Below are 20,698 nucleotides of genomic sequence, written 5' to 3'. Positions count from 1 at the left end.
TTATTTGGAAACAGGGTTATGGCAAATAAGAAAAGATCCATATATTCAACTGTATGAAAGAAAACTCTTTTGCTTAACAACAACAAAATGCACCACTAGCAAAAGAAAAAAAAAAAACCCTGGAAAAATATCTGTAATTTATATCACAGACAGTTGGTTATCTTCTCCATGTAAAAATCTTTTAAAATAGAAAAGAGAAATACTCAGAATCTGATGAATGGACACAGGAAATGAACAGATAGTTTACCAAAAAAAGAAAGGCAAACAGCCTTTGAACCTATGAAAGGATGCCCACTCATAATCAGAGACTTAAAGTTATACTGAAATACCATCTGTCATTTATCAGATTGGCAAAAATCTCAAAGTTTGAAAATAAATGCTCTTGGTATGACCCAGATATATTCTTGTGTGTCATATATATGACACAAAGATATATTCTTGTATTCATTCATTGTGAGATTATTTATAATAGCAAAAAACTGGAAAGAACTATCCTCAGTAGAGGGGGCTCCTTAAACCAGTTATGACAGAGTCACAACGCAGTTCTATTTAGCGGTAAATAGAAATGAGGATAATTTCTATGTACTGATGTGGGACAGAAAAGTATGCTGCCATTTGTATAATTAGAGGGGGATATATTTCAAAGATAAATACATATTTGTTTATATTTGATAAAGGAAATACTGGAATAAGAAACCAAAAACTAAATAAATGAAGTGTAGTGGAATTCTTAAGGACAGGAAAAGAAGCATGAGTTCTCCCAAAAAGTCTCTTCATACAGTTTTGACTTTTTTAAACCATATATTCCAAAACTGTATTTAAATTTTATTTAAAAGGAAAGCTTAGAACAGGAAGCAAATGGAAATAAATGAATCAAACTATATCAAAGTGTGTGTGTGTGTGTGTGTGTGTGTGTGTATATATATATATATATACATATATATATACACATATACATGCACTTTCTTTAGGAATTACATCAAATGATTTTAAAATACAGTATTCTTACTGAATATCTTTGATGAGATATAGTCCAGGAAAGGAACAAAATAAACTACAAAATATCTTAAACTTCATTCATGATTTTATTGTAAGTAATAATACTGGTATTGTAATTTTGAAAAATTTTAATAAGATGAAACTAATTAATATTATGTTAATTTTATTAAAAATCAAGATATTCGGTATAACAGAAAAAAGATAAGTTAGGCAAAAGCCCTTATAAAGGTACATTTGAATTAGAAATATCAAACTGATCTTTTTTATAGCTTTATTTTTTTTGAATGATTTGAAACTATGATGACAGGGAACGTTAACATGTCTAGTTATCTTATGGGACCTATGTCCTATGTATGCTAGCCACACGTGCAGGCATGCTAAGTCACTGCAGTCCTGTCTGACTTTGCGACACTATGGACTGTAGCCCACCAGGCTCCTCTGTCCATGGGATTCTCCAGGCAAGAAAACTGGGTTGCCATGCCCTCCTCCAGGGAATCTTCTCGACCCAGCGATAGAAGCTGAGTCTCTTGCATTGAAGGCAGATTCTTTACCATCTGACCACGGGTGACTCAGGTCTATATCCTAGAATTATATTTTTTTATATAACATTCACTTGTTCTCATTAACCAGCATTGAAAGGATTTTGACTAAATATAACCAGTGCTATGAACTATATTCTAAAATCATCAATAATATTAAAAAAGCACTGCTTTTATTCTATAGTTCATATTAAAAGTATAATGATTTCTAAAACATATATTCCTTAGCAGTGTTTACTGTGGAGGTCTAGATGCAATGATACTCTAGTAATAGTGAACATCTTTGGTCTCCAGACTTTGTTTTTCAACATACCCATCCTCATGGAAAGATACCAGTGTCTTTTGGAGAATAGTTGATTCCAGGTCTGGAATAGGGAAAATGCAATATAAATCTAGACATATTGTTATGCCTGAAAGGAAGGAAGCATTCAAACATTATGGTACCATGTCCTAAGAGTGCAGAAACAAGTGTGAAGGGACTCAAGGGCCATTATTTGGGACAATTTGAAAATAAAAAAATAATGATGGGGCTGAATGAAACACACTGCATATTTAAAAATTGTGAGTTGACATGAAAAGAATACAGGGGACTTCTGGCTCTAGTGATGATGATATAGATGCTGCTGCTACCGCCAAGTCACTTCAGTCGTGTCCGACTCTGTGTGACCCCATAGACGGCAGCCCACCAGGCTCCCCTATCCCTGGGATTCTCCCGGCAAGAACACTGGAGTGGGTTGCCATTTCCTTCTCCAATGCATGAAAGTGAAAAGTGAAAGTGAAGTCACTCAGTCGTGTCTGACTCCTAGCGACCCCATGGACTGCAGCCTACCAGGCTCCTCTGTCCATGGGATTTGCCAGGCAAGAGTACTGGAGTGGGGTGCCATTGCCTTCTCTGGATGATATAGCAGCAACTGCCAAACAATCATCAGCCACAACCTGCATGGAAAGGAAATCCAGAAAAGAGGGGATATACACATACATACAGCTTAAGGTTCGTCTAGTCAAGGCTGTGGTTTTTCCAGTGGTCGTGTATAGATGTGAGAGTTGGACTGTGAAGAAAGCTGAGTGCCTAAGAATTGATGCTTTTGAACTGTGGTGTTGGAGAAGACTCTTGAGAGTCCCTTGGACTGCAAGGAGATCCAACCAGTCCATCCTAAACGAGATCAGTCCTGGGTGTTCATTGGAAAGACTGATGTTGAAGCTGAAACTCCAATACTTTGGCCACGTGATGCGAAGAGCCGACTCATTGGAAAAGATCCTGGTGCTGGGAAAGATTGAGGGCAGGAGGATAAGGGGATGACAGAGGATGAGATGGTTGGATGGCATCACCGACTTAATGGACTAGAATTACTTCCTTGGTGGCTCAGATGGTAAAGCGTCTGTCCATCTTCCAGTTGGTGATGGACAGGGAGGCCTGCTGTGCTGCGGTTCATGGGGTCGCAAAGAGTCAGACATGACTGAGTGACTGAACTGAACTGAACTGAACTGAAAGGGTCAGACACGACTGAGCGACTGAACTAAACTGGACAGCTGATTGACTTTGCTATACAGTACAAGCTAACACAACATTGTATATGTTATCATTGGATATCCCAATAAAAATTAAAACAAGACCCCCAAACACTCATCAGCCACAAACACACACAAAATTGGGAAAGAAATTAGCAAAATATAAAAACAAGTGGATGTTCTATAAAACCCTGGGAGAAATAATTTTCAGCAAAACACAAAATTTTAAGCATTCTTCTAATTTTATAATTTTTTACTGTGAAATAGTTGGTTCTGTTTTAAATAACAGAATTGATGATGAAGCAAGGAAATGTAATTTGGATGAAAAAATTCTTTAAATTTAATAAAAATTCCTTAAACAGCAAAAAATATTAATGAATAAATAAAAATACTCTGTAAATCTATAAGGAACAATATTCTTATATTTATTTATATAAACACTTAATAATGTGTACATGGTTAACTGGCTGTAACTTTTAAATGACATTAATAAAGTCAGTTTTTATTTTTCTAAATAGAAAATTCTAAATTCAAATTATATATGAATATCTGCAAGATTGTCTTTAAAAGTAGAATATTTTGGTCTAATGAACACATAAAACACATGATACACTAAATCTATAGAAAAACCTATAAATCACAAAATGACAGTTTTCCCCTTAATTAAAAACATGTCCTCATTCTGAAAATGGTTTATTATATCTTTATTTTTTACTAAGGTCAACTTTCTATTTTAAAGTCTAATTTTCATATAAATATATTTTCTTACAAGAAAATATATGGCATATCATAAAAATGATATGCCCTCATGATTTAAACATTAATCAAAATACTGCTGCAGTTTACATTTTTAAAATGTTACTATTAGAATTACTTCCTTGGTGGCTCAGACGGTAAAGTGTCTGCCTACAATGCGGGAGACCTGGGTTCAATCCCTGGGTCAGGAAGATCTCCTGGAGAAGGAAATGGCAAACCACTCCAGTATTCTTGCCTGGAAAATCCCATGTATGGAGGAGCCTGGGAAGCTACAGTCCATGTGGTTACAAAGAGTTGGACACGACTGAGCAACTTCACTTCACTTCTTCACTACTAGAATTAAAATAGTTAAAAATGAGGCATGGAGTCATAAGTGTGCTAACATGGAAAAGTATAGAAGATGCTACTAGAACAGTAGCTATTCTCTTTTCCCAAAATTATCTGGGTGTGTTTCCACTTTTGGCAGCTTTAGTGATATATTTTGTGAAAAGTCTCAGTAGGAACAGATACATAGTTTTGGTTGCCTTAAATTACAGTTGCTTCACTTTGTAAATTTATGGGTAAATTTCATATTCTGTGCTATTTTAATACCTTGCTTATATAGATGAGGGAGGAGGGAAACCAAAGTAATGTTTAGTCCCTATATTTGGCTTTTGCCAAAGAAATGTGAACAATTTCTTAAAGGTTATTCATGAAGGCTGTTTGAGAAGATTTTACATGATCCTTAAATTTTAAAATGGAGAACCTTGAAAATCAATTGAAACTGTATGTTGATTGTGATGGGTTCTCTATATAGCAGACTTCATTAGTTGCTACAGTTGAAAGATTATTCTGTATTACTGATAAAAAGAAAATCTCATGTGAAGAATGGTCCACTAATCTTTCATTTCTGCAGGCTGACTTGAATTTCTACATTGTTTATACTAACTGAAAAATCAACAGTTTATTTCCATTAGGATTTAATTTTATATCTGTAAATAAGTATTACACACAGTGTTTCACTTAAAAACTATTAAAACAGACTGTCATTTTATGGGTCAGTTCAGTTTAGTTAGGCTTCTGTGATAGCTCAGTTGGTAAAAAATCCGCCTCCAATGCGGGAGATCTGGGTTCGATCCCTGGGTTGGGAAGATCCCCTGGAGAAGGGAATGGCTACCCACTCCAGTATTCTGGCCTGGGGAATTCCATGGACTGTATAGTCCACGGGGTCGCAAAGAGTCAGACACAACAGAGCCACTTTCACTTTCAGTTTAGTCACTCAGTCATGTCTGACTCTTTGCAACCCCAAGGATTGCAGCACACCAGGTTTCCCTGTCCATCACCAACTCCCAGAGCTTCCTCAAACTCATGTCCATTGAGTCGGTGATGCCATCCAACCATCTTGTCCTCTGTCGTCCGCGTCTCTTCCTGCCTTCAATCGTTCCCCGCATCAGGGTCTCTTCTATTAAGTCAGTTCTTCACATCAGGTGGCCAAAATATTGGAGCTGCAGCTTCAGCATCAGTCCTTCCAGTGAACACCCAGGACTGATCTCCTTTAGGATGGACTGGTTGAATCTCCTTGCAGTCCCAGGGACTCTCAAGAGTTTTCTCCAACACCACAGTTCAAAAGCATCAATTATTCAGTGCTCAGCTTTCATTATAGTCTGACTCTCACATCCACACATTACTACTGGAAAAACCATAGTTTTGACTAGACGGACCTTTGTTGGCAAAGTAATGTCTCTGCTTTTGAATATGCTGTCTGAGCGCCGAAGAATTGATGCTTTTGAACTGTGGTGTTGGAGAAGACTCTTGAGAGTCCCTTGGACTGCAAGGAGATCCAACCAGTCCATTCTGAAGGAGATCAGCCCTGGGATTTCTTTGGAAGAAATGATGCTCAAGCTGAAACTCCAGTACTTTGGCCACCTCATGCGAAGAGTTGACTCATTGGAGAAGACTATGATGCTGGGAGGGATTGGGGGCAGGAGGAGAAGGGGACGATAGAGGATGAGATGGCTGGATGGTATCACTGACTGGATGGATGTGAGTCTGAGTGAACTCTGGGAGTTGGTGATGGACAGGGAGGCCTGGTGTGCTGCAATTCATGGGGTCGCAGAGTCGGACATGACTGAGCGACTGAACTGAACTGAACTGATGTTGGTCATAGCTTTTCTTCCAAGGAAGAAGCGTCTTCTAATTTCATGGCTGGAGTCACTATCTGCAGTGATTTTGGAGCCCAAGAAATAAAGTCTGTCACTGTTTCCATTGTTTCCCCATTTATTTACCATGAAGTGATGGGACCGGATGCCATAATCTTAGTGTTTGAAATGTTGAATTTTAAGTCAGCTTTTTCACTCTCCTCTTTTACCTTCATTAAGATGTTCTTTAGTTCCTCTTCACTTTCTGCCTTAAGGGTGGTTCATCTGCATATCTGAGGTTATTGATATTTCTTGTTGCAATCTTAATTCCAGCTTGTGCTTCATTCAGCCTGGCATTTTGCACGATGTACTCTGCACAGACGTTAAATCAGCAGGGTGACAATATACAGCCTTGATGTACTCCTTTCCCAATTTGGAACCAGTCCATTGTTCCATGTCTGATTCTAACTGCTGCTTCTTGACCTGCATACAGGTTTCTCAGGAGGCAGGTAAGGTAGTCTGGTATTCTCATCTCTTTAAGAATTTTCCACAATTTGTTGTGATCCACACAGTCAAAGGCTTTGGCATAGTCAATGAAGAAGTAGATGTTTTTCTGGAATTCTCTTGCTTTTTCGATGATTCAACAGATGTTGGCAATTTGATCTCTGGTTCTTCTGCCTTTTCTAAACCCAGTTTGAACATCTGGAAGTTCTCAGTTCATGTACTGTTGAAGCCTAGCTTGGAAAATTTTGAGCATTACTTCGCTAGTGCGTGAGATGAGTGCAACTGTCCATTTGTTTGAACTTTCTTTGGCTTTGCCTTTCTTTGGGACTGGCATGAAAACTGACCTTTTCCCAGGTCATTTTAAGGGTACTGCAGAAGAAATGTAAGTCTAACTTTGGATCTTTTATTAATTCAATCAGTCACTAAAGCTAGAATTTAAAATTCACTTAGTTGACCCACTTAAAGTTACTTTGTCTTGTCAATTCTTTTTCCTTTTTCTGGTAATCTTTTCTAACTGAATTACTAACCTGATGAAGATTCTCCTATTTAGAGACTTATACTATCTTATCTTTCTTACATTCAGATCAGATCAGATCAGATCAGTCGCTCAGTTGTGTCCGACTCTTTGCGACCCCATGAATCGCAGTACGCCAGGCCTCCCTGTCCATCACCAACTCCCGGAGTTCACTCAGACTCACGTCCATCAAGTCAGTGATGCCATCCAGCCATCTCATCCTCTGTTATCCCCTTCTCCTCCTGCCCCCAATCCCTCCCAGCATCAGAGTCTTTTCCAGTGAGTCAACTCTTCGCATGAAGTGGCCAAAGTACTAGAGCTTCAGCTTTAGCATCATTCCCTCCAAAGAAATCCCACGGATGATCTCCTTCAGAATGGACTGGTTGGCTCTCCTTGCAGTCCAAGGGACTCTCAAGAGTCTTCTCCAACACCACAGTTCAAAAGCATCAATTCTTCGGCGCTCAGCCTTCTTCACAGTCCAACTCTCACAGCCATACATGACCACAGGAAAAACCATAGCCTTGACTAGACGGACCTTTGTTGGCAAAGTAATGTCTCTGCTTTTGAATATGCTATCTAGGTTGGTCATAACTTTCCTTCCAAGGAGTAAGCGTCTTTTAATTTCATGGCTGCAGTCACCATCTGCAGTGATTTTGGAGCCCAGAAAAATAAAGCCTGACACTGTTTCCACTGTTTCCCCATCTATTTCCCACAAAGTGATGGGACCGGATGCCATGATCTTCGTTTTCTGAATGTGGAGCTTTAAGCCAACTTTTTCACTCTCCACTTTCACTTTCATCAAGAGGCTTTTGAGTTCCTCTTCACTTTCTGCCATAAAGGTGGTGTCATCTGCATATCTGAGGTTATTGATATTTCTCCTGGAAATATTGATATTTCTTACATTAGGTTCATTTAATTTTTGATTGTTTTTAGTGTGTATTATGACAGTAAATCCAACTTGACAGATTTCTTTAACTTTCTTAGGGTATTTATGCTTTGACTTTGTTCTTGAAATACATCAATACTAAGAGGGTATTCTATTTTATATTATCTTTATTAAATTAACTTTGGGATAAAAAATCATAGGAATCCTCTGTAGTCAAATCATATATTTATTAAAACTTTGCTTCTATGTACATTCTTCACATATGTGTACCTTTTAATTTTTCTCTTATGTAAGAGAATTCATTAAGAGAAGCAGGCAAGTGATGGCAAATCAACTTTTTAATGAAGTTCTAATCCTGATAACTCCATTTTCACTTTGCTTTTATCATAGCGAGTGAGTACTTTAGGTCCCAGAATGCCAATAATTAGAGCTCCATTTGGAGCTGTGATCAAGATGGCTAAAAAGGCTATTGTCATCACATCCTCTGAATATGATTCCAAATGGGGTGCACTCATTCTTGCTTTTTCTAGAGCCAGAGGACCTAATACAGCCTATATTTAGAGGAGAAAAAGATGAGGCATAAAGAAAAATGCTAAATGGAGTTAACATATAGTAAAAATAAAGAGCTCTGTTAAAACAAATAACACCTAGTACTAGACTACTAGTAAAGAGACAAGTGTTAAGGAATTTTGGTAAATGACTCATCAATTCTATGTTCTTAGCAAATATATCTGGAAAGAGAGTGAAGTAGTGACAAACAGCTGATTTTGCGTTCTTGTCATCTCAGCTTTCCCCTGTTTAAGTATCTTTTTTGAGTGCTCACAATACTTTTGGAACCTCAGGAGTTCAGATGAACCAGAATTTTGCATATTTGTCTTTACCATGAACCACTAGGTTCCTGGCTACAACAAGACAATACAAAATGCTAAGGTTTCTTATGGTTCTTTAGGATTTTGTCATCCATCTTCTCCTTGTTCTTCCTACTGGGAGCAGTGTGATATAGTAAAACTGACAAGAGTTTTGGAATTTATAACTTGCCTAAAGTTATAGGCAAGTAACTTGTTATTCAAAACAGGCAGCCTTGTCCCAAGGACCTGCTTTGCTTATCATGACATAGATTTTTGTTGCAAGGAAACTCACAAGCTTCTGTTTTGGAGTAACAGTAGAGAAAAGAATTTCAGGAAATCAGAGAGCATAACTACAAAGTTTCCTTTTTCTCTTTCTCTCTTTCACTCATTCATTCAGCATTAATTTTTGTAGGCATACAGAGCTTATTTACTGTATACCTACTGCATGCTAAGTGTTAAGTATTAGGGAAAAATAACAACAAAAACAAACAAACAAACACTTCTTATCCTTCCTATATATTCTAGTTGAGAGATTCAGTCATAAATCAGTCATGCAAATTAAATATATAATTAAAAATAATACATATGCATTTATGTATGGTAGAGACAGTGGCAGGGGTAGGAAAGATATATTTTAAAAAGAATCAATGTGTCTCTACTCTAAAATCCTAACACTTAACTATATAATATTCAGCAAAATGTAAAATTCCAGTTTTCAGAAGTACTCTTATTTTAAATTTTGGGAAAACAGAAAAATGTTTTCATAAGTTTAGCAAGTATTTGTCATTAAAAGCACAGTGTTTCAAAGATTATGTTACTTTTAATGAGTAGTTATGATCAACAAGCATTTAAAAAGACTAATAGCCCACATTTTGTGACTAGTTTTTTTTTTTTCATTTAGAATTTTAAAAATCAACATTAAAATAATTAGAATGTCTTAATATAGTCTTACCTGGACTGTAGCTTTCGGCATCCATGATAAAGCAATAAATATTTTCTCCTTAAAATTAAAACCAGCACAAGACATCAATACAAATGTAAAAGAAATTCTAATCAATAATGCCAAACTCATGGTACCAACAGAAAGGCCTGCAACAGAAAAAGACGAACAGTACTTGGGAAGAAGTGGTTCTTTACGCCTAGAAACGTAATTTGCAAAAGTGTTGAAAACATTTTAGGGCTATTATCTGTCTATATCTGTATTAAGTAAAAATAATCATAAAAATAAAAATATGATTGAGGCTTCTATGTAAAGTACAAGAGATAATCTGATGATGGAGATATGATTAAAAGTAAGATAAATTACATTTATTTAATTCTGAGCTAACAGGCTTTGAACTTTTACTATAAATGAAAGTATTTAGAAGTTGCTGCTGGTATCTAATATTTCCCTTCAGAAAAAAATTCCATTTCCTCAGATCATTCAGGGAAGATATTCAAGGTTGTCTTTGGTTACAAAGACTATACAGGGTAAAGGAAGAACAAATGCATATTACAACATGAGCTTCTGAAGGTCCTTGTAGCATTCAAAGACATATTATAAGTAAAAATAAAAATTACTCCATTTTCTTAAATATTTTTAAATCTTACATTTTTGTGCCTCTAGTCATTCTTACCAATAGCATTTGATTTAAGAGATACAACAGATACTTCTGCTCCAACCAAACCAAAAAGAAGAGGTTGGAAAATATCCCACGCAGTTCCAATAATTTTTTGGACTCTAACCTGTAGAAAAGAGTAATACATTTTCAGTTATTGTGACGAATAAAAGTATTTGCATTTCAGACAATGTAAAGGTTCTCAATATTTAATAAACTTAAGATATTTTATTTGTGGGAGATATTTTAAAACAATAAAAATTATATGAGTAGGTTAACTCTTTTATACAAACAGAATTTGATTAAAAGAAATTTACAACACAATAAAAATATTAGTTGGTAATTTTGTCATGGAACAAAAAAGATATTATTTGGCAATTTTATCCTTGGAGTTCCACACATGTTCTGATGGTGCAGTAAGAGTTCTACCTTTTGTTTGTGAGGCAACTGAGCAGGGATAGAACTACACCATGCCTGATGAGAACATATTCAAGCTCATTCAAATATTTTAGTTCTCAAAAGTGAGTTGGGGAAGAGCTCCACTCAGTTATCCTGGGACCAAATCCCATGAAAATGAATCCTGATATGTCCTAAACTACTAGGAAAAAAATTCTGGTAATCTGTTAGGCCTGCTTCCAAACGACTCATATTAAAAACATGAACCAAACCAAAATAGGTAATACATTCTCATTTGGTTGCCTCCCTGACTTCCCTTTCTGGGAATGAATCCCTCCCAGTGCTGCTTCCACAATTACATGGTTACAGGAAACGCTCCCACTGACATAAAAAGTACTCTGGCTCTTTTCCAGGAAGTTGGATGAACAGATTTTAGTCTCAGTCTGTGTTTATTTTATTTTATTTAACAGAAGGAGATTCATAAAACATTCATATCCTTTGAGGCAAAAATTATTTTCATAACTACTCCCCTTATGACTAGGTTTTCTGGTTACTGCTTATAAAAGTAAATTTGAAAAATGAAATAACAAAGGAAACCCAGTATTCTGTCTTCTTTACAGCACATTATCCTATTTGTTACTTATTTAATCTTTAAAGTCTATTTATTCTTTACTCTTTGATTTTCTTTATTGTGTAAAGAGATCAAGTAGTTTTCATTTTATTTGTAATTTATTATTAGTCATTTAATTTCCTTTATAATTATGACTTTATCAGAAAACTAAACAAATTGGGAACTTCTTAAGCTTATTCTAAAATTTATCTAAGAAAGAATATGGACAGGAACAGTTAACAAATACTTTAAAAACAGGTACAATAAGACGGAATCTTCTATACTAGATTCTGAGACATAAAATCAAAATGATTTAGAGTGCTATTGGCATAGGAATAGGTGTTTAAAGAGACTTCAGAAGCAAATATATATATATCAATGAATTATTGGATTAATCAATAAATAATTTGACAAAATTGACTATGCAATTCACATGCATATATATATTATATGTATATATATATGTCTATGAATATATATATTAAGAAGAGATGGCAAGAATACACAGAAGAACTGTACAAAAAAGATCTTCACGACCAAGATAATCACGATGGTGTGATCACTAACCTAGAGCCAGACATCCTGGGATGTGAAGTCAAGTGGGCCTTAGGAAGCTTCACTACAAACAAAGCTAGTGGAGGTGATGGAATTCCATTTGAGCTCTTCCAAATCCTGAAAGATGATGCCGTGAAAGTGCTGCACTCAATATGCCAGCAAATTTGGAAAACTCAGCAGTGGTCACAGGACAGGAAAAGGTTAGTTTTCATTCCAATCCCAAAGAAAGGCAATGCCAAAGAATGCTCAAACTACCGCACAATTGCACTCATCTCACACGCTAGTAAACTAATGCTCAAAATTCGCCAACCAGGCTTCAGCAATATGTGAACTGTGAACTTCCTGATGTTCAAGCTGGTTTTAGAAAAGGCAGATGAACCAGAGATCAAATTGCCAACATCCGCTGGATCATGGAAAAAGCAAGAGAGTTTCGGAAAAAGATCTATTTCTGCTTTATAGACTATGCCAAACCCTTTGACTCTGTGGATCACAATAAACTGTGGAAAATTCTGAAAGAGATGGGAATACCAGACCACCTGACCTGCCTCTTGAGAAATTTGTATGCAGGTCAGGAAGCAACAGTTAGAACTAGACATGGAACAACAGACTGGTTCCAAATAGGAAAAGGAGTACTTCAAGGCTATATATTGTCACCCTGCTTATTTAACTTATATGCAGAGTACATCATGAGAAACGCTGGACTGGAAGAAACACAAGCTGGAATCAAGATTGCTGGGAGAAATATCAATAACCTCAGATATGCAGATGACACCACCCTTATGGCAGAAAGTGAAGAGGAACTCAAAAGCCTCTTGATGAAAGTGAAAGTGGAGAGTGAAAAAGTTGGCTTAAAGCTCCACATTCAGAAAACGAAGATCATGGCATCCGGTCCCATCACTTTGTGGGAAATAGATGGGGAAACAGTGGAAACAGTGTCAGGCTTTATTTTTCTGGGCTCCAAAATCACTGCAGATGGTGACTGCAGCCATGAAATTAAAAGACGCTTACTCCTTGGAAGGAAAGTTATGACCAACCTAGATAGCATATTCAAAAGCAGAGACATTACTTTGCCAACAAAGGTCCGTCTAGTCAAGGCTATGGTTTTTCCTGTGGTCATGTATGGCTGTGAGAGTTGGACTGTGAAGAAGGCTGAGCGCCGAAGAATTGATGCTTTTGAACTGTGGTGTTGGAGAAGACTCTTGAGAGTCCCTTGGACTGCAAGGAGAGCCAACCAGTCCATTCTGAAGGAGATCATCCGTGGGATTTCTTTGGAGGGAATGATGCTAAAGCTGAAACTCCAGTACTTTGGCCACCTAATGCGAAGAGTTGACTCATTGGAAAAGACTCAGATGCTGGGAGGGATTGGGGGCAAGAGCAGAAGGGGACGACAGAGGATGAGATGGCTGGATGGCATCACTGACTTGATGGACGTGAGTCTGAGTGAACTCCGGGAGTTGGTGATGGACAGGGAGGCCTGGCGTGCTGTGATTCATGGGGTCGCAAAGAGTCGGACATGACTGAGCGACTGATCTGATCTGATCTGATCTGATGAATATATATATATGTAAACAGATGCATGTACATCCTTACCTCACAATATTCACAAAAATAAATTCCAGATGAAGTAGAGAACTAAATGCAAAGCAAAACTACCAAAGTGTTCAGTCAGTTCAGTTCAGTTGCTCAGTCGTGTCCGACTCTTTGCGAGCCCATGAATTGCAGCACGCCAGGCCTCCCTGTCCATCACCAACTCCCGGAGTTCACTCAGACTCACGTCCATCAAGTCGGTGATGCCATCCAGCCATCTCATCCTCTGTCGTCCCCTTCTCCTCCTGCCCCCATTCCCTCCCAGCATCAGAGTCTTTTCCAATGAGTCAACTCTTCACATGAGGTGGCCAAAGTATTGGAGTTTCAGCTTTAGCATCAGTCCGTCCAATGAACACACAGGACTGATCTCCTTCAGAATGGACTGGTTGGATCTCCTTGCAGTCCAGGGGAGTCTCAAGAGTCTTCTCCAACACCACAGTTCAAAAGCATCAATTCTTCGGCGCTCAGCCTTCTTCACAGTCCAACTCTCACAGCCATACACGACCACTGGAAAAACCATAGCCTTGACCAGATGTACCTTTGTTGGCAAAGCGATATCTCCGTTTTTCAATATGCTATCTAGGTTGGTCATAATTTTCCTTCCAAGGAGTAAGTGTCTTTTAATTTTATGGCTGCAATCACCAGCTGCAGTGATTTTGGAGCCCCAAAACATAAAGTCTGACACTGTTTCCACTGTTTCCCCATCTATCTGCCATGAAATGATGGGACCAAATGCCATGATCTTCGTTTTCTGAATGTTGAGCTTTAAGCCAACTTTTTCACTCTCCTCTTTCACTTTCATCAAGAGGCTCTTTAGTTCCCTTCACTTTCTGCCATAAGGGTAGTGTCATCTGCATATCTGAGGTTATTGATATTTCTCCCGGCAATCTTGATTCTAGCTTGTGCTTCTTCCAGCCCAGCGTTTTTCATGATGTACTCTGCATATAAGTTAAATAAGCAGGGTGACAATATACAGCCTTGAAGTACTCCTTTTCCTATTTGGAACCAGTCTGTTGTTCCATGTCTAGTTCTAACTGTTGCTTCCTGACCTGCCTATAAGTTTCTCAAGAGGCAGGTCAGGTGGTCTGGTATTCCCATCTCTTTCAGAATTTTCCACAGTTGATTGTGATCCACACAGTCAAAGGGTTTGGCATAGTTAATAAAGCAGAAATAGATGTTTTTCTGGAACTCTCTTGCTTTTTCCATGATCCAGCGGATATTGGCAATTTGATCGCTGGTTCCTGTTCCTTTTCTAAAACCAGCTTGAACATCTGGAAGTTCTCAGTTCATGTACTGCTGAAGTCAGGCTTGCAGAATTTTGAGCATTAGTTTACTAGCGTGTGAGATGAGTGCAATTGTGTGGTAGTTTGGGCATTCTTTGGCATTGCCTTTCTTTGGGATTGGAATGAAAACTAACCTTTTCCTGTCCTGTGACCACTGCTGAGTTTTCCAAATTTGCTGGCATATTGAGTGCAGCACTTTCACAGCATCATCTTTCAGGATTTGCATAGCTCAACTGGAATTCCATCACCTCCACTAGCTTTGTTTGTAGTGATGCTTTCTAAGGCCCACTTGACTTCACATCCCAGGATGTCTGGCTTTACGTCAGTGATCAACCATCGTGATTATCTTGGTCGTGAAGATCTTTTTTGTACAGTTCTTCTGTGTATTCTTGCCACCTCTTCTTGATATCTTCTGCTTCTGTTAGGTCCATACCATTTCTGTCCTTTATCGAGCCCATCTTTGCATGAAGTGTTCCCTTGGTATCTCTAATTTTCTTGAAGAGATCTCTAGTCTTTCCCATTCTGTTGTTTTCCTCTATTTCTTTGCACTGATCACTGAGGAAGGCTTTCTTATCTCTTCTTGCTATACTTTGGAACTCTGCATTCATATGCTTATATCTTTCCTTTTCTCTTCTGCCTTTCGCTTCTCTTCTTTTCACAGCTATTTGTAAGGCCTCCTCAGACAGCCATTTTGCTTCTTTGCATTTCTTTTCCATGGGGATGGTCTTGATGCCTGTCTCCTGTACAATGTCACAAACCTCCGTCCATAGTTCATCAGGTACTCTATCAGATCTAGTCCCTAAATCTATTTTTTCCACTGTATAATTATAAGGGATTTGATTTAGGTCATACCTGAATGGTCTAGTGTATTAAATGATAATATACAAGATGATATAATGTTCATAATCTCATGATCTTGGGTGAAAAAGTCCTTCTTAAACAAGATAAAGACCCAAAACCAAAAAGGAAAAACTGACAGACTTGACTATTAGGAAATTTTACTGCCATACAAAAGACATCATAAATGAAGATAAACAAAAATTAAACACAACATGTAGATAACAAAGAATTAGTAGCCCTAACATATAAATAAACTCTATAAATTAGGAACAAAAAGGCAAATAAACCAGTTAATAATGGGCAAAGAATATGAATAGGTGGTTATAAAAGAATATATGAATAGAAGTTTGTTGTCATTGTTTAGCCACTAAGTCATGTCTAACTCTTTTGTGACCCATGGACTGTAGCCTGACAGGCTCTCCTGTCCATGGGATTTCCCAACCAAGAACACTGGAGTGGGTTACCATTTTCTTCTCCGGGGGATCTTCTTGACCTAGGGACTGAATCCATGTCTCCTGCATTGGCAGGTGGATTCTTCACCACTGAGCCACCAGGGAAGCCTGAAGAGAAGTTTACTCCACTACTAATCAGAGAAATATAAAGAATACCAATGTTATAAAGTTTTTTACCCATCAGGTTGTTAAAAAATCATTGATAATATCCAAGGTTGTTGATGGGTTTAGGTATTAAGGGACTCTCCTATACTGTTGGTTCAGTTCAGTTCAGTTCAGTCGCTCAGTCGTGTCCGACTCTTTGCGACCCCATGAATTGCAGCACACCAGGCCTCCCTGTCCATCACCAACTCCCGGAGTTCACTCAGACTCACGTCCATTGAGTCGGTGATGCCATCCAGCCATCTCATCCTCTGTCGTCCCCTTCTCCTCCTGCCCCCAACCCCTCCCAGCATCAGAGTCTTTTCCAATGAGTCAACTCTTCGCATAAGGTGGCCAAAGTACTGGAGTTTCAGCTAGAGCATCATTCCCTCCAAAGAAATCCCAGGGCTGATCTCCTTCAGAATGGACTGGTTGGATCTCCTTGCAGTCCAAGGGATTCTCAAGAGTCTTCTCCAACACCACTTTTCAAAAGCATCAATTCTTCGGCGCTCAGCCTTCTTCACAGTCCAACTCTCACATCCATACATGACCACAGGAAAAACCATAGCCTTGACTAGACGGACCTTTGTTGGCAAAGTAATGTCTCTGCTTTTGAATATGCTATCTAGGTTGGTCATAACTTTCCTTCCAAGGAGTAAGCGTCTTTTAATTTCATGGCTGCAGTCACCATCTGCAGTGATTTTGGAGCCCAGAAAAATAAAGTCTGACACTGTTTCCCCATTTATTTCCCATAAAGTGGTGGGACCGGATGCCATGATCTTCGTTTTCTGAATGTTGAGCTTTAAGCCCATTTTTTCACTCTCCACTTTCACTTTCATCAAGAGGCTTTGTAGTTCCTCTTCACTTTCTGCCATAAGGGTGGTGTCATCTGCATATCTGAGGTTATTGATATTTCTCCCAGCAATCTTGATTCCAGCTTGTGTTTCTTCCAGTCCAGCATAGTAAATAGTATAAATAAAATCTTTTAAGTGATAATTTGGCAATGTGGTAAGTCACTTCAGTCATGTCCTGCTGTTTGTGACCCTATAGACTATAGCCTGCCAGGCTCCTCTGTTCACGGGATTCTCCAGGTAAGAATACTGGAGTGGGTTGCCATTTCCTACTCCAGGAGATCTTCCTTACCCAAGAATTGAACCCGCATGTCCTGCGTCTCCTGCACTGGCAGGCAGGTTCTTTACCATTAGTGCTACCTGGAAAGCCTAATTTGGCAGTAACCACCAAAATAGAAATGTACCATTTTTAAATTCAGTCATTCCATTTCTAGAAATCTATTCCTACAGAAGTATTCATACATTTGAAAAACCACATGTGAATAAGACTGTTCATGGTTGTGCTGTTTGTAATAACAAAAAATGGAAGTGATCTACATGTCTATAAATAGAGGAGTGATTAGAGGAAATGACCTGGGAAGGGGATTTGATATTTGGGGATGGTGAGGGAAAAGGAGTATTTCTCATTTTATTACATATGTGTACCTTCTTATTCTTAATATTTTATGAGCATAGTTTCACATATTAATTGCATAATTAAAATAAAAGTTATATAATCATATTGCATTAAACTTAGGAAAAAGACTAATGTGATCACTCAACTTCTGATTGCATTTTAGTGTATTTCCAGTTCCTTTTCTTGAATATTTTATTTCCTTGATTGACTCATTCACCTTGAAGATACAAACTTATGGAACATCTTCCTAGAATTAATATTTCTTTTTTAGTTTTTTTTCTTAATAGACATATTTTATTGAAGTATAGTTGACTTACAATGTTTCAGGTACAGAGCAAGGCGATTCAGTTAGACATATACACATATTTTATTTTTCAAATGATTTTCCATTATAGGTTATTATAAGAAATTGACTATAGTTTCCTGTGCTATATACAGTAAGCCTTTGTTGCATATCTATCTTTTAATCAGAAATCTAGCATTCTATTCATATTAAGTCAAACAAGTGGAATCAAAATGTCATATATTTTTTAATAGAGTAAGATTTCTTAAATGTCCATTTCAGATGTAAAAAATGCAGTTATTTTATCTTTTAAAAAATGGTGTATAAAAATATTCACCTTTTCTTTGGACCAACCTGTCCCTGCAGTGAGACTCAATACTAGTGCGCACAATCCTCCAGCTGTGTTCATACCAAATCGGTGGCTGCCTAAGACAGCAGAAATACACATACTCAAAATTAAAAATGCTCTCTTCACTTCAAGTTTTCCCTAGAATTAGACAGATATTTGGAAATTAATTTACATTAAATATATAATAATTATATTATCTATCATTTATTACTGACCCTTTGATATCATGTCTTTATATGCTATATCAAATAACATCTAAAGTTTGACTTTATTTCTCACCACATTTTAGCAGACTTGTGACAAAATTTGCAACTATTAAGTTTCATTTTCTGCCACATCTCTGATACTACCGTCAGTAAAATGGTTATAATACTTTAACTGTAAGAGAAGAGAGAAAGAAAAGAGACCCATATAATCTGTAGTTGCATATAACAAATCCAAAGAATTCTTAAAAATAAATGTCTGAGTATCTTTTTAGCTGAAACAATAACTACAGGGAAATTAAGATGGAAGTTACAGAAATCAAAGAGTAATGGCATATCTTTTAGAGCAGGAAAGAGTTGATAGTGTTGCCTTATTCAAAGGGAGAGGGAGAGAATTTAAGTCAGAAAATATGCAGAAATAAATGGGAATATATTTCCCCCAAAATGTTCAGTGGAATGTCTGCAGGAAAAAGATAAGGAAAAAAAGTCAGGAGTCAACTGGCAATTTGGTGAAAAAAGAAGTAGGACGAAATGGAGAAGCTCCTCTGAATTAAGTACATTTTTCTGATATTCTCTGTGTAATAAGGAAGCAGAGACTTCAGATTAGGGCCACTGACCTGGATCAATGACAACTATGCTCAGTTTTAAGCAGAGAATAGGCATTGGAGGCTACTTTTGGAGAAAGAAAACTAAAGATTAAAGTATTTCATGGATCAAAAGTTCAAATTTTTGCGAGAAATGTCTAATACTGTACTTCCAAATAAAGATTGTTTTTTATTTACCTGATCGCTACCTGGAAAATGTCGAGCAAACATTCCCAAAACAATTCCTAAAAGCACACCAAGAATTACATCCCGCAGAGAGGATAGGATGTTACTAGATATGTTACCTGTAAGGGCACACAATAAGAAAAACATGTCATAGAGAGGTATTTTCATATAGCCAACACAGTAGGCAATCAAATGTAGGTGATTCATAAACAAGGGTATGTTATTACAGAATAAATACACAAAAATGGACCTTTAAAGTTCACGCTCATGAAAACATGCAGATTTATTTGATAAAAGTGTACTCTCCAGAGATTTAATATGTATACACAATTCAGAAATGTTCATTGAATAAATAGGCTGGAAAACAAAGAAGAAACCACAATGTTCTCCCCTTATACACCCAACCTAAAAGAACCAGGTCAGGTAGAAGAATGCATAGAGACTGGCAGCAGAGTATCTCTGGCACCTAGCACATGGCTAATAATGTTGTTCTCTGCTATTCTATTATGGCAAATGATTTAAACATAAAAAGGAAAATTTAATAATAATAACAACATAAAAAAAGATTTATCCCAGGATCAATCCTAGGATTATTCAAGGATCAGCTGATTTTCCAATACATTTTATGCTTTATGCATACACGTAGTTTTGTTGTAATACATTTAAAAAAATGATCTAGAGTCATACAAAAAAGTCAAGTTGTGCTCTGTGTTTTCAGCTCAATACAAAAAGGTACTCAATATACATATTTTAGAAATATTTTCCCATTAAAAATAACAGAAGTGTAGGGTGACAACAGCATGATAGTAGAACGGGAACTCCAGAATCGTGATCCCCCACGGAGACACCAGTTTAACACCAACATACAGTCTAAAAGGCTTTATGCTCATTTAAAAAGTTACAGCAAGAGAAAAGTAACTCATCACATAAAAGAGAATGCCCATAAAATTATCAGAGGCTTACAGAGCAGAAGAACTTCCCTGGTGGCTCAGATGGTAAAGAATCTGCCTCCAATGCAGGAGACCTGGGTTTGATCCCTGGGTTGGGAAAATCCCCTGGAGAAGAAAATTGAAACCCACTCCAGTATTCTTGCCTAAAGAATTCCATGGACAGAGGAGCCTACTGGGCTACAGTCCATGGGGGTCACAAAGGGTCATGCACAACTGAGCAACTAACACTTTACACAGCAGAAACCTTATAGGTCAGAAGAAGGCAGGATGACGTATCCAAAGTGTTGAAAGAAAAAATGCCAACCAAGAATAATATCCCACAAAACTGTCCTCCAAAGCGAAGGTGAAATTAAGACTTCCCCAGATAAACAAAGGTTGATGGAGTTCATCACCACTAAACCTGCCTAACAAGAAATCTTAAAGGGAATCCTTCAGGTGTAAATAAAAAGATGGTAGCAACACACAAAACTACCGCACAATTGCACTTATCTCACATGCTAGCAAAGTAATGCTCAAAATTTTCCAAGCCAGGCTTCAACAGT

The 20,698-nt window shown here is 37.5% G+C and overlaps 1 protein-coding gene across 8 annotated transcripts in view; it reads right to left on the bottom strand.

The window, feature by feature from the left end:
* Positions 1-7,757: 7,757 nt before the first annotated feature.
* LOC102402637 (sodium/hydrogen exchanger 9B1) overlaps positions 7,758-20,698 on the bottom strand; it is a 73,031-nt gene continuing 60,090 nt past the window's right edge. For 7 of the 8 annotated variants that reach the window (XM_006047325.3, XM_044946159.1, XM_006047324.3 and 4 more), the window contains 5 exons: positions 19,219-19,325; positions 18,222-18,371; positions 10,289-10,397; positions 9,625-9,761; positions 8,033-8,375 (listed from right to left, as the gene is read on the bottom strand). In XM_006047325.3, coding sequence (XP_006047387.2) covers positions 8,163-8,375; positions 9,625-9,761; positions 10,289-10,397; positions 18,222-18,371; positions 19,219-19,325 — 716 coding nt within the window. In that variant the 3' untranslated portion in view covers positions 8,033-8,162. Of the gene's footprint in view, positions 7,817-8,032; positions 8,376-9,624; positions 9,762-10,288; positions 10,398-18,221; positions 18,372-19,218; positions 19,326-20,698 lie in introns of those variants that run through there. The other variant, XM_044946160.1, reaches the window with a different exon arrangement.

The sequence above is a fragment of the Bubalus bubalis genome, chromosome 7 (genome assembly GCF_019923935.1).
Source record: "Bubalus bubalis isolate 160015118507 breed Murrah chromosome 7, NDDB_SH_1, whole genome shotgun sequence".
Lineage (NCBI taxonomy): Eukaryota > Metazoa > Chordata > Mammalia > Artiodactyla > Bovidae > Bubalus > Bubalus bubalis.
The sequence above is the reverse complement of the archived record's forward strand: the minus strand, read 5'-3'. Positions and strand labels throughout refer to the sequence as shown.